This window comes from Suncus etruscus, chromosome 7 (assembly GCF_024139225.1).
Source record: "Suncus etruscus isolate mSunEtr1 chromosome 7, mSunEtr1.pri.cur, whole genome shotgun sequence".
Taxonomy (NCBI): Eukaryota; Metazoa; Chordata; class Mammalia; order Eulipotyphla; family Soricidae; genus Suncus; species Suncus etruscus.
This window is the reverse complement of record NC_064854.1, coordinates 41,175,345-41,188,059: the sequence shown is the minus strand read 5'-3', so window position 1 is coordinate 41,188,059 and position 12,715 is coordinate 41,175,345. Positions and strand designations below refer to the sequence as shown.

At 50.9% G+C, this 12,715-nt stretch overlaps 1 protein-coding gene across 1 annotated transcript in view; it reads right to left on the bottom strand.

Annotated features, from left to right (window-relative positions):
* Window positions 1–12,715, bottom strand: part of CAPN2 (calpain 2) — a 61,914-nt gene that overhangs the window by 15,114 nt on the left and 34,085 nt on the right. Inside the window, exons 3-10 of the mRNA XM_049776654.1 lie at window positions 11,042–11,160; window positions 10,169–10,302; window positions 8,267–8,435; window positions 6,765–6,848; window positions 5,686–5,771; window positions 4,852–4,926; window positions 4,086–4,246; window positions 1,717–1,886 (exon numbers count right to left, since the gene is read on the bottom strand). Coding sequence (XP_049632611.1) covers window positions 1,717–1,886; window positions 4,086–4,246; window positions 4,852–4,926; window positions 5,686–5,771; window positions 6,765–6,848; window positions 8,267–8,435; window positions 10,169–10,302; window positions 11,042–11,160 — 998 coding nt within the window. The remainder of the gene's footprint in view (window positions 1–1,716; window positions 1,887–4,085; window positions 4,247–4,851; window positions 4,927–5,685; window positions 5,772–6,764; window positions 6,849–8,266; window positions 8,436–10,168; window positions 10,303–11,041; window positions 11,161–12,715) is intronic.

Here is a 12,715-nt window from a genome sequence, read left to right as displayed (position 1 = left end):
CTCAGAGCATTTCCACATGGAAAACAAATGTCTTCTGAGCCAGCAGCTAGTGTGCCTTCAGCTAGTAGCCTTCTAGAAAGATTGGGCTGCTTTGGGATTTGGTACAAAAGGAAGACACTTAGGGGTGAGCCTCTGTGGGGCCAGGAGAGTCTGGGGGGAGTAGTTGGGGTAGATGGGAGGAACATGCTGGCTATGGTCTCCTGTTCTGAGTTCTCCACCTTCCAGGCCAAGGTCACAGCAGGCTGATGCTGACCCTAGCCTGCCAACATTTTCTGCTGTGACCCAGAGTATTCTGTTCACAGACTGAGTCTTCTCTGGGCTCTGGATCTAACAGGCTCAGCAATGCCAGGCCTGGGACATATGAGAAGGGAGGTAGTGAGGCCTCTAGAAAGAGGTGACCCCAGCCAATGGCAGGGACCTTCCTAGATAACTGCACCCAAGCCAGGTTGGTTGACAGCTTTGCTTGTCTTCCTCTGGGGCCCATCTTTAGCTTTTTAATTTGGAAGGGGGGGTGTTTTACACCCAGTTGCACTCAGGCTCTATGCTCAGAAATTGCTCCTGGCAGGCTTGGGCGACTATATGAGATAATCGGAATTCAAACCACTGTCCTTCTTTTTTTTTTTTTTTTTTTGGGGGGGGGGGGGGTCACACCTGGCAGCGCTCCTGGCTCTATGCTCAGAAATCACTCCTGGCCGGCTCAGGGGACCATATGGGACACCGGGATTCAAACCACTGACCTTTTGCATGAAAGGCAAACGCCTTACCTCTATGCTATCTCTCTGGCTTCATCAAACCACTGTCCTGCATGCAAGGCAAACACCCTACCTCCTACTGTCCTTCTGCATGCAAGGCAAGTGCCCTACCCCCAAGCTATCTCTCTGGCCCCTAGCTCTTTTATTTTTTAATTTTTTTTTAAATAATTTTTATTGTGACCAAAGTGAATAACAAATCTTTCACAGTAATATTTTAGGTACATAGTGACAATGAATCAGGTTCATTCCCACCATCAGGGTTGTCCTCCTTCCACCCCTTTTCCTAGCTTGTGTTCTGAATCTCCCTCCTTTGCCCCCCTCCCTTGGAGTGCTAGTGTAACTGTTCCCCTCTGTGTAAAGCTTGTTGTGGATAGGGTATCACTTCTATTGTTGTTGACTTTGGGTTTGGTGTTTAAGTCTGATCATTTTGTATTTCTATTCAATGATCATACAGCTGTTTGGTCCTGGTACCATTCATTTTTATTTTCCCCCTCAATTCATGAGGCAGAACAAGATGATTCAAGTTGTGTGGTTCTGCTGGAAGACAAGGAAGAATAAGAATAAGAATAAGAATAAGAATAAGAAGAAGAAGAAGAAGAAGAAGAAGAAGAAGAAGAAGAAGAAGAAGAAGAAGAAGGAGGAGGAGGAGGAGGAGGAGGAAGAAGAGGAGGAGGAGGAGGATAGCTCTTTTATTTTTAATCATTTGTTGGAAGGCCACACTTTCTGTGTGTGTTCTGGTTCTGTGGGTTTACTTCTGACTCTGCTCAAGAATCACCCCTGGAGATGCTTGAGGGACCCTATGGGATGCTGGAGATTGAAAGGGATCACTGAGTGCAAGGCAAATGCCTTAACCCCTTTACTATCTCTCTGGCCCCTCGCCTCCAGTTCTTGCCCCTGGTACTTGCTGCCTGAAGGCTGTGCTAGCAAGGGGTGCAGGAGGTGGTTCCCACCCCAGCTGCCTCACCTCGTAGATGCCAAAGCCGATGGTGTGCATGTCTTCACCCATCTTCCTTTGGCGCCGCCGGTGCTTCTGGATGAGGCCCACCAGAAAGGTGCAGCCGCTCTCTCCATCCTCATCATCCTCGTCCTCCTCCTCCAGCTTGATGAGGTACTGAGGGTTCATCCAAAAGGTGTCTGTGGCCAGACCAGAGGTGCTGGTCAGTCACTCAGCTTGGGAGATGCCCAGCTTGAGCTGTGGTGCCTGGCAGGGGGTGGGAGCACTAGGCAGGGCCTGGGGTGTCACCCTGAAACAGGGTGGTGGGATCTAAGGCATCTCCTAGGCCTCAAGCTCATGGGCTGGCCAGCCTGATGGAGCAGATGCAGAACTCTCAGATTCCCTTCCAGGAAGCCGGAAACATCCTGCAGTCTCAGTCCCTTTTTCTGGGCCCCTTGTCCATCTGACCTGGACCCTTGGAGGTCAGGGGTCACTGCACTCCTCACTTCAAGAACCTGCTTTACAAAGTACCATTCTCAAGTTTGTTCATGTTTAGGAACAATTATATTTATCTCTTTTCCTGACTATATGGAGTAAAATTAAGTATGAGGGGGCCAGAGTGATAACACAGCAGGTTGGGCATTTGCCTTGGATCCAGATATGATCCCTGGCATCCCATATGATCCCCCGAGCCTACCAGGAGTGCAGAGCCAGGAATAACCCCTGAACACTGCTGTGTGCAGCCTGTAAACCAAAAAACAAAACAAAGCAAAAGCCCTCCAAAACAGTGTGAAATAGGGTATTATCGTGTGTGTGAGCTGGCAAATGAAGATACTGTGGGATTGTGAGTGACCTTTTTTGTTTGTTTGTTTGTTTGTCTTCGGGCCACAACTGGTGACGCTCAGGGGTTACTCCTGGATATGGCTATGTGCTCAGATCACTTTTGGCTTGGGGCGACCATATGGGATGCTGGGGATCGAACTGAGGTCCTTCTTGGATCAGCTGCGTGCAAGGCAAACGCCCTACTGCTGTGCTATTGCTCCGACCCCAGACCTGTTTTTTTTTTTTTTTTTTTTTTTTTTTTTTTTGGATTTTGGGCCACACCCGGCGATGCTCAGGGGTTACTCCTGGCTGGCTGCTCAGAAATAGGTCCTGGCAGGCACGGGGGACCATATGGGACACCGGGATTCGAACCAACCACCTTTGGTCCTGGATTGGCTGTTTGCAAGGCAAACACCGCTGTGCTATCTCTCCGGGCCCGGGAGACCTGTTTTTATAAATAAAACTTTATTGGGATATGGCCAAGCTCACTCTGAAAAAAATCACCACAGAGCAGCGTGGGAATATCACTTTAGGCCTACAAAATCATGGTGTCTGGCCCTGGTATATAGCGCACAGTCACAAACACTGCTTGTCAGCTGCCCTCAGCTCATCTGCTTGCACTGAATGGCCTGTGAATGATGCTCTAAATTTCCAACTGGATCCTGGCAGCCTGAGGGTTCCCCATCCTGATAGAATGGTTGATTCTCCAAGTAAAAGCATTTACTATCTGGTCCTGAAGAGAGAATTTGTCAATGCTGATCTAGCAGATAGGAGAGAAATTGGGGCAGTGGGGGAAAGGTCATCTCTAGAACCACCACTTGGTGAGGCATATTCTGAAGGGGCACTTATCAGCTGGCTCAGTCTGACCAGCAGCTGATGCTGGGATGCCGTTTAGAGCCTTCATTGGTAACGCCAACCTCTGGACCCTGGCAGCAGGGTTAATCAGCCTGCTAGACCTCTCTAAGCCTCGGCGCCCCCATCTAAAAGGGAGAAGACAAGGACATGTTCTTCTCAGGGAGAATCCCAGGGATTGATGGGTTTAAGGATATCGGTGACCCAAACTGGGATGGTTCCTCAGCCAAATGTTTGCTCCCTCACTGGTCAGTTTGGAGGGAGAATGGGGGCCAGAAACCTGCCTGGATGGGGAGATGAGAGTGTGCACAGGGGATGGGGTAGCAGGAGAAGAGAAGGGTCTAGGGACGATCACTCAGGAGCAAGAGGGGGACTCTGGTCCAGAAGTTGCCCAGCTCAGATCTCTCTCTCTCTCTCTCTTTCTCTCTCTCTCTGTCTCTCTCTGTCTCTCTCTCTCTCTCTCATACACACACATGCACAAACTCACATCACACATCCCTCTAACATGCACACAGTCTTATACATACTCATTCTCATACATATCAAACTTATATTCACTCATATCACACACTCTCACATATCATACGCTCATTCGTACTCACAAATACACAAATACACACATCACACACTCACACCTTCTAACATACTCACACAAACTCATCACCACTCACATGCACACTTATACCCTCATTCTCACTCACACACTTAAGACATGTCCGCCTTACTCGGGTAGTTCCTGCAGCCGCCCGCAGTGGAGCCCCGCCGCCAGCTGCCGTCCATCTTGGTGAGTTTCCACTTCTTGTAGGACTCGCTGGTGAGGGTGTCGGGGGTGAGGTTGCAGATCTCCAGGCGGGAGTAGTGCCGCAGGAAGTCCCCGAACGACATCCTGGCAAGGGCAGGGACAGCCTTGGAGTTATCAGAGGACACTTCAGGAGTTGGGCCTGGCCCCAGGCAGCCAGCAGCCAGATCCCTGGGCTGATCACAGGTTTCTCTGGGGAGCCACATCAGTTTCTCCCAACTCTAGTATTAAGGCAGGAGCCTGACATGGGGCTCAGAGAGCAGTAACAACAGTTGTGGGAAGGCTCCATCTTTCCCCTATTTTCTTTCAAGATCTGACCTAATAGCGATTCTTCTTGGCCTTTTGGGGGGTAGGGAGTATGTGGTGATTTGGGCCTCAACCCCAATGCTCTGGGACTGTTCCTGGCTCTGCACTCAGGGATTAGTCCAGGTAGTGCTGGGGACCATATGGGGTGCTGGAGTTGGGAGGTTTGTCACACAAAGCAAACCTTGGCCTCCTATTATCCCTGGCTCCTCAGCCTCCTTTAGGAAGCACTTGGGGGAGCCCTATGCTTGCAATGCACCAGTGGGGCTTCTTTTGTTCAGGTTCCATGATACATGGAAAACATCACCCAAGCAGGACCCCATGCTTGGTGGCCTGGCTAGTCATCTCACTCATTTTCAGGAGAACCTGGGCACAGGCCCTGCACTCACCAGAACTCTCCATCTTCCTGCCGCATGGTCAGCCTCTCCCGCTCCTCTGGGTCAATAGTGTTCCAGTTGGGGCAGCTGGAAAACAAAGCAAGAGGAGAGGCACTGAAATTCTGGCAGGTTGGTGGCTTCTCTACAGCACCCCAAAGGTGGAAACCAGGGGTGCTTTGTGGCCTCTGAGGGCCCAGATCCAGTCAAGGAGCAAAGGAAATGGTTCTCTTGGCTGCTGGCCTTGAGAGAGAAACCTCAGCAAATGACCCATTGAGGGAGGGAGGGAGGGAGAGAGAGAGAGAGAGAGAGAGAGAGAGAGAGAGAGACAGAGAGAGAGACAGAGAGAGAGACAGAGAGAGAGACAGAGAGAGAGACAGAGAGAGAAAGAGAGACAGAGAGACAGAGAGACAGAGAGAGACAGAGAGAGACAGAGAGAGACAGAGAGAGACAGAGAGACAGAGAGGCAGAGAGACAGAGAGACAGAGAGAGGCAGAGAGACAGAGAGACAGAGAGAGAGACAGAGAGAGACACACAGAGAGAGATGCTTTGCTGGTCCCAACACAGTTCTTCCCAGGGCAACTGAAAAGTCAAAAGAGAAGCAGTTTATCTTGGCCTCTGCTGGGGGTCTGTTGCTGCCTGTCTGGAGGGACAGAGGGGTCCTGGGAACAGGCAAGGAAGGGGTGATAGAACTGAAGGTGAAAAAGAGGAGGGGGATGGAGGAGAGGAGGGATGAGGAAGAGGAGGACACCCAGACTGCGGGGGGGGGGTGGGGGGGGCTTAAGCCTCTACGCAGGCAACAGAGGAACCCCTTTCCCTTGATCCTGGCTGCCCCTCCTTGTCACTCACTTGTCGCTCCACTTCCCAGTCCACTCCACCTGGCCCCAGGGGTTTCGGATTCGGATCAGCTTCTGCAGGCTCCCACGGCTTTCCACCTGGAGGGGTCAGAGGAGCAAGATGGGAACCAGATGAGGAATAGGGGAGCAAGATGGACCTGTCAGCTCTGAGGTAAACACTGGGCTCCATGACACTAGTCCTATATATAAGTATGTTCATGATTCCTTGAATCCTGATAACACAGCAGTCATATATGGTAACAATACATGTGGGGCTAGAGTAATAGTACAGCTAGTAGGATGCTTGACTTGCATGTGGCCAACCTGGGTTCAAGTCCCAGCATCCCATATTGAGTGCAGAGCCAGGAGTAATCCCAGAGTATCACCAGGTGGGGGCCCCAAACCAAAAAGAATATAATACCTTGTACATAAGGTACATTATACACGTGCATATATTAATATTCTTATGTACTACTTGAAAATCAGATATATTTTCTATAACTAACATAGCATATACTTATATGAAGACTAATAGTTACATTTGCAGTAATTACTATGATTACTCTGGAGTTCCTTCATATATTTATATGATTTTTAACAGCTGGAGAGCCACAGCTTAGAGGGATGATCTCTCATTCCATCACATCAACCTTCCAATGAAGATTATGATTCTTTCTAGCTTGGCCTTCCCAGCAGTGCTTGGGGCCACAGGGTGGATGGGGAGAAGGTGGGGGTGCCCAGGGCTGGAATCTAGGGCCTTGTGCACGTCTCCCTGCTCCTATTTTAGGCCCCAGAGTTACTAAGAGGCGAGTCAGCCCCACTACCAGGCTTTTGTGAGAGCAAATGTGAAAAGAATCTCAAGAGAATAAAGCGCTACAGATGCCAAGTGTCTGGTTACCTCTGAGGCCCCAAGAACCGGGTCACTGGTCACTTTGAACGGATCTGTGACAGTGGCCGGCAGAGGGCAGCAGCGAGGACGACTTGGAGAGGCCCGTGGGAAAGTGCATGCTGGGTGGCTGAAGGCCTAAGCCCAAGCAGCTTTATTTGGTTCAGAATAACCCCCCCCAAAAAAACGATCCTTGCAGGCCTTACCTCCTCTGCTCCGGTGACAGAATATGCATGGCCCTTCACCAGCTTCTGGAAGGTGACGGCCTCGGAGTCAGCTGCGCTGGTGATCTGGAACGACAGACAGGATGGATGGGGAGAGCATCAGTGGGGCCTCCTTTTTCCTTCCTCCCTGCAGCAGCCCGAGAGCAGGGCCCTGCTGGAGGGTGCAGGGTGCAGACTGTGGGGCTAGGTGCGAGGTGCAGGGTGGGAGCTGCAAGACTGAGTCACACCTGGGGGCAGGCAGAGTCGAGGGTCCTATGCACCCCAACAACCTGGCGCCTGGTAAGCTCCTGTAAGTGCACCCCTGACTGGCTCAGGACAAACACTGGGCCCTTGGGGCCCAGATGGACTCAGATATGCTCAGGGGCTGCGCTAGGTTTTGTTTTGCTCTGTCCCGACTTCCTCCAAGTCCTTTTCTCCTGTGAACTGGGCGAAGGCAGCTCCCTTAGGTAGGGGAAGAGGCCTCCAGGGCAAAGGGCCCTTTGCTTACATCTGGTCTGTGGGGAAACTGAATCTCTGTTCAGATTCTGGGAGAGAGATTCAAGCCGCAAGGGCCTGGCTTCTTGTTTCTGTCCCTGGGGAGAGCTCCAATGGGTCAGGACCCAGGAGGGGGGACCGCCCTTGCCTGGTGGTCCACTGGGGACAGACATTGGCTGCCTGCCTGCCCCTGGAGAGGTAGCTAGCAGCTAACCTGAGGAGCTGCTTTCCTGTGTTGGCAGAAGCCTACCCCCCCCCCCCCCCCCGTCCCCCTTAAATTTAATTTGTTTATGCCTTTAGCCAGTACGATTCTATTGTTTGTTTTTGGCCCAGACCCAGCGGTGCTCAGGGGTTACTCCTGACTCTGCACTCAGAAATCACTCTTGGCAGGATTAGGGGACCGTATGGGATGCAAGGGATTGAAAGCTGGTCCATCCTGGGTCAGCTCCATGCAAGGCAAAGGCCCTACTGCTGTGCTATCACTCCGGTCCAGAATTCACTTTTTAAAAAAGATTTTTGGGCCACCCCTGGCCATGCTCCGGGGGTTATTCCAGACTTTGCACTTAGAAATACCTTCTGCTAGGATTCTGGGGAATATATGGGATGCCAGGGATCAAATCCAGGTTGACTGCATGCAAGGTAAATGCCCTTCCCACTGCTCCACTCATATTATTATTTTTTAAAACTTTTATTTACAGTACTGTGGTGGACACACACACACAGATGAGGGAACTTTATGCAACAGCACTGGGCTGGCTGGTTTTCTCCCTGCTGCAGTGGCAGAGAAAATGTCTGGAATGGCCCTTCAGGGAACCCTGCAGATGGCAAGGGGCTCTTTCTCAGTAACCTTGTGACCTGCAGGATGACTCACAGAGGCTGAGGGTGGGTTAGGGTATGAGAGTCTAGACACCCTGGGTTATGGCCTGTCCAGCCCGATTTGGGGATGAGGTGGTCTGGGCTGAGGGTGTAAGTGGGGTGGATGGGTATGTGGGTGTTTAGGGAGCACTTACATCAATGGAGCAGCCCATGAGCGAGCCTTTCTGCAGGGCCTTCTGGATGATCTTGAACAGATTGGGTGGAGCTTTGTTCAGTTCGTACCACTCGGCGATGCCTCCTGTGAAGTCCTCGAAACCCTCAGTGGTGGCACCCCCAGAAAGGGCTTCATAGCAGCCGTTGATCCTGAGGTGTGGGGGTAGATATGCTGTAGCAGATTACACCATCTGCCTGCAGACGTCCTCCCATCCTGTCTGGTGGATGCTTTGGCAGCTCTGCTGTGCGACTTCCCTTGGACCCGTCTCAGCCCATGAAGGCAAGAACATCCCCAACGAGGTACTCTTCCCAGAATGCTGTGAAGCTCTTGGGTGGGGTTGGGCTGCTCCGCAGTGCTCAGGAGACCTGAGTATGCTACCAGAACTACTCAGACAACCAAGATAAGCCTTTCAAAGCCCAGGGGCCCTGAGGTGCAAAGAACAGTGCCAGGGATTGGACTCAGGGCCTTGCTCTAGGAACTAACATGGCTTCACCTAGTTGTGATGCTTTGAAAAATCTCTAGGGTCTTAGAATTAGAAGGACCTGAGTGAATAACTTTCAATTCTGCCCTGTTGGAGAGCAGGGCTGCTTCTCAGTGGCCATTTGGTCTTTATAACATGCCAGAAACAACATAGTCCCAGGCTATCTTACTGCATAGGGAACTATGTTGGGTGTGGGCATAACTAGGGGCCCAGGTGAACACTTCTGGTTTCTCTACCTCGGTATTCACCCACATGGCTCAGGGCATGGGGGGGTTCTCACACTGGGCATGGCAGTGTGGCCCTAATTCCTACCAGAGTTGGGAGGGACAAAAGTCACTCAGGGTCCAACAGGGTACTGGAGAGCACAACTAGGGAAGTATAGGGGAAACCATTTTCTATCTCACTCTTTATTTTATTTTTTGATTTTTGGGTCATACTTGGCAACACTCAGGGGTTACTCTTGGCTCTACTCTCAGAAATCGCTCCTGGCAGGCTCGGGGGACCATATGGGATGCCAGGATTCAAACCACCATCCTTTTGCATGCAAGGCAAACACTCTACCATCATGCTATCTCTCCTGCCCCCTCTTTTTTTCTCATTCTTTTTTTATTAGCTTTTTATACTTAGGCAACATGGTTATAATAGTATTACTGTTTATGGTACTAACAATATTGTCACTGTTTATGGTCTTAATGCACCAAGCTACTGTACCTCACTACCATCAAAGTGCCACTGTCCTTATGCTACCTCTAATTGCCTCTCAAAGGGAGAGCTTTTTTTTAATCAGACACACCTGTGATTTACAATCTTGTTAATAATAGGGTTTCAAACATACAATGAGCACAATCATTTCTCATCAGCAGAGCCATATCTGGGCTCATTCCCATCATTTCCTAGCTCTGTGTTGTCTACATCTGCCCCTTGGCAAAAATTCTTTGCTGCACTTAGCTGATGTAAAGGATAAGAGCTGCCAAGAAAACAGAGGTTTACCCAAGGCCTTGCAGTGTGTTCCACAATCTGTTCCTGCATATTTGATTAAATATGGCAAACTGGGAACCAAAGAGAGTCCAGGGATAAAAAGGTGCTTGTCTTGCATGCAGCTAGCATATTCTGAGTCCCTGGCACCACCACCAGGGGTCACTCCTGAGCAGAGAGCCAGGAATAGCCCCTGAGCACTGCCAGAAAAAGGTGAGGCCCCCAACCAACCAACCAACCAACCAACCAACCAACCAACCAACCAACCAACCAACCAACCAACCAACCAACCAAACAACCAACCAACCAACCAAACAAACAAACAACCAAACAAACAAACAGGACAGTCAATGGCAAAGCCTATGACTCAAGCCACAGTCCTCTAGGCCAGGACTTCAAGTGGCGCAGGTTTTGGGAATCACTTACTTGGCATAAGCCTTCTCCAGCAGGGCGCTCCAGAACTCACTGCCCTCAGCCGAGTGCACAAACATCAGCTCTCCCTCCTTGATGGGCAGCCTGTCGTCCACCACCACATCCACCCACTCGCCGTATTGCCAGAACTGCAGGTAGAGCCGGGCAGGGACTTAAGTAGCGGGAGGAGTGGGGGCAGAGTGCCCCGCCTCCTGCCAGAACCTCTGGTCCTCCTGTCCCATCTTCCCTAAGCCTACACTGGAGTAACCCCTGGTTTGGGCAAGTCCTTGTGAAGAAAGGATAGAGGCACACGTGCTTCTCGTTTCCCAAGCAATCTCCCCTTTATGGTTGGTTCAGTTTGGGGTGCTGAGGTGGAAAGGGCGACTACTTCTAGTCAATTCCTGTTTGGTCCCGACCTCTACCTGAGCACAGAGCAGGAGTAGCTCCTGAGCACTGCTGGGTGTGTCCCCATATTTAAAATATGATTTATCACTAGTGTGACAGAAAGAGGGGAAGACACTCTCATTTAGTCTCAGATCCTGTACAAGGAACTGCTCTTAGATTTGGGAGTGGATCTTTTGGGCCCCCTGCCCTACACCCTCCTCACTAGACCCATGAGCCTCCCCCTGACCCCCATATGGGAACCAAGTCAGGGGTTCCCAGAGAGTGTCCTGCCATCCCTCATTTTCTTCAGAGAGACACCACTGGACAGGGGCTGCACATATAGGGGCTGCCCTGTGCTTCCAGGCTTGGTTCCTCCCCTGTTCTTTTCCCCTAGGACCTACTTTAGGGCTTCCCTTGCCCCCTATTCCAGACCTGTCCTTAACACTGGGACCTGCTTCTGCTCCCCAGGACTGTTGGGAAGGAACTTGAGTCACGCATGGTTACCTGGAAGTGGAAGATCCCTGCATAGTTTTCCTGGAAGCTCTGGTTGGGGGGGACGACACGAGCCAGGACCTCTTCGTTCAGGGTGAGGGAGGCGATGGCGGCCAGCAGCCAGCAGTCACCTGCAGAAACAACAGAGTTCTGCTCCCAACCAGCTCTGGAGCTTGCTCCAGGGAGGCTACCCAATGCCCTCTGTGCCCAGAGTGAGCCACAGGGCCCGTGAGCAGAGGGGACAAACGTTTGAGTGGTGGCAGCCCCAGTGGAGGGAGAAGAGAAAATGCACTCTCAGAATATGTGACTGAGGCCACTGGGCTCCAGCTTGTCTGTGCCCAGCATGTCTGAAGCCTCAACCCTGAGCCCGGGTAGCAACAGAAGAGAGGAAGACAAGTCTTGGAGCTGCGTGTTCCCACCTTCCCCCCCACAAAGGGATGCAGGCAATGGAGAGGGGCAGCAGGGGGAGTTGCCAAGTGGAGGGTGACAGACGGAACTATAGATATGCCAGCACTGTACAGGAGCCCCATTGACCCATTTTTATTGTCACAACAGCTCCATGACGGCACAGTGACCCACATCTCCACATGACCCTGTGCTGCTGATAGAGAAGCAGGAGAGCCAAGTCCTATGTTTCTCCTTTCAGATCTTAGAAAGGACCTGCAGGGCCAGAGTCCTCGATAAACCAAAGCAGAGGTGCCAGAGAGATAACAGAGTAGGCAGGGCACTTGCCTTGCACACAGCTGCTCTGGACTCTATCCCTGGCACATCATATGGTCCCCTGAGCCCCACCAGAAGTGCAGAACCAGGAATCAGTCATGAGCACTTCCAGGGGTTGGTCCATAAACAATCAAAACAAGCCAAAAATAAGTGGCTTGATGAGAATTGACAGTGAGTTCTCAAGCTCTGGCAGAGGAAAGAGGAGGGGCTGGGAGAAGAAGGAGCTGAGGCGCCTCTGAATGGGGGGATGGGAATCTAATAGGGGCTTTAGGAAGCCTACCCAGTGCCTGGTGTGGACCATAGGTTCAGCACAGGACACAACCTTCCAGTCTTCTGAGGATTCAATACGCTACCACTTGGTCTGATCAAACAAAACAGTTCATCCTAGACACTCAGCTGTCCTGGGGTCACAGATGCTCCTTCTATTTTGGGGGGAGGGTCTCCCTAGGGATGCTGAGGTCTAGGGCGACTTCCGGTAGCATTTCTTTCTTTTTCTTCTTTCTTTCTTTCTTTCTTTCTTTCTTTCTTTCTTTCTTTCTTTCTTTCTTTCTTTCTTTCTTTCTTTCTTTCTTTCTTTCTTTCTTTCTTTCTTTCTTTCTTTCTTTCTTTCTTTCTTTCTTTCTTTCTTTCTTTCTCTCTCTCTCTCTCTCTCTCTCTCTCTCTCTCTTTCTTTCTTTTTTTCTTTTTTTTTTTTTTTTTGTGGGGGGAACACCTGGCAGGCTCGAGGGACCATATAGGATGCTGGGATTTGAACTGGGGTCCATCTTGTGTTGGCCTCATGCAAGGCAAATGTCTTACTGCTGTGCTATCACTCTGGCCTCTTGGTAGCATTTCATTACCGAGGCATGTCCATGCTTGGTGTTTGGGTTCTGCTGCATTGGTGATGGGCAGAGGACCCTATAGTAAGAGGGAAGGTAGGACCTCCAGCGTGTCAGGCGTGCACCTCAGGTCTTTGAGCTATTTGCC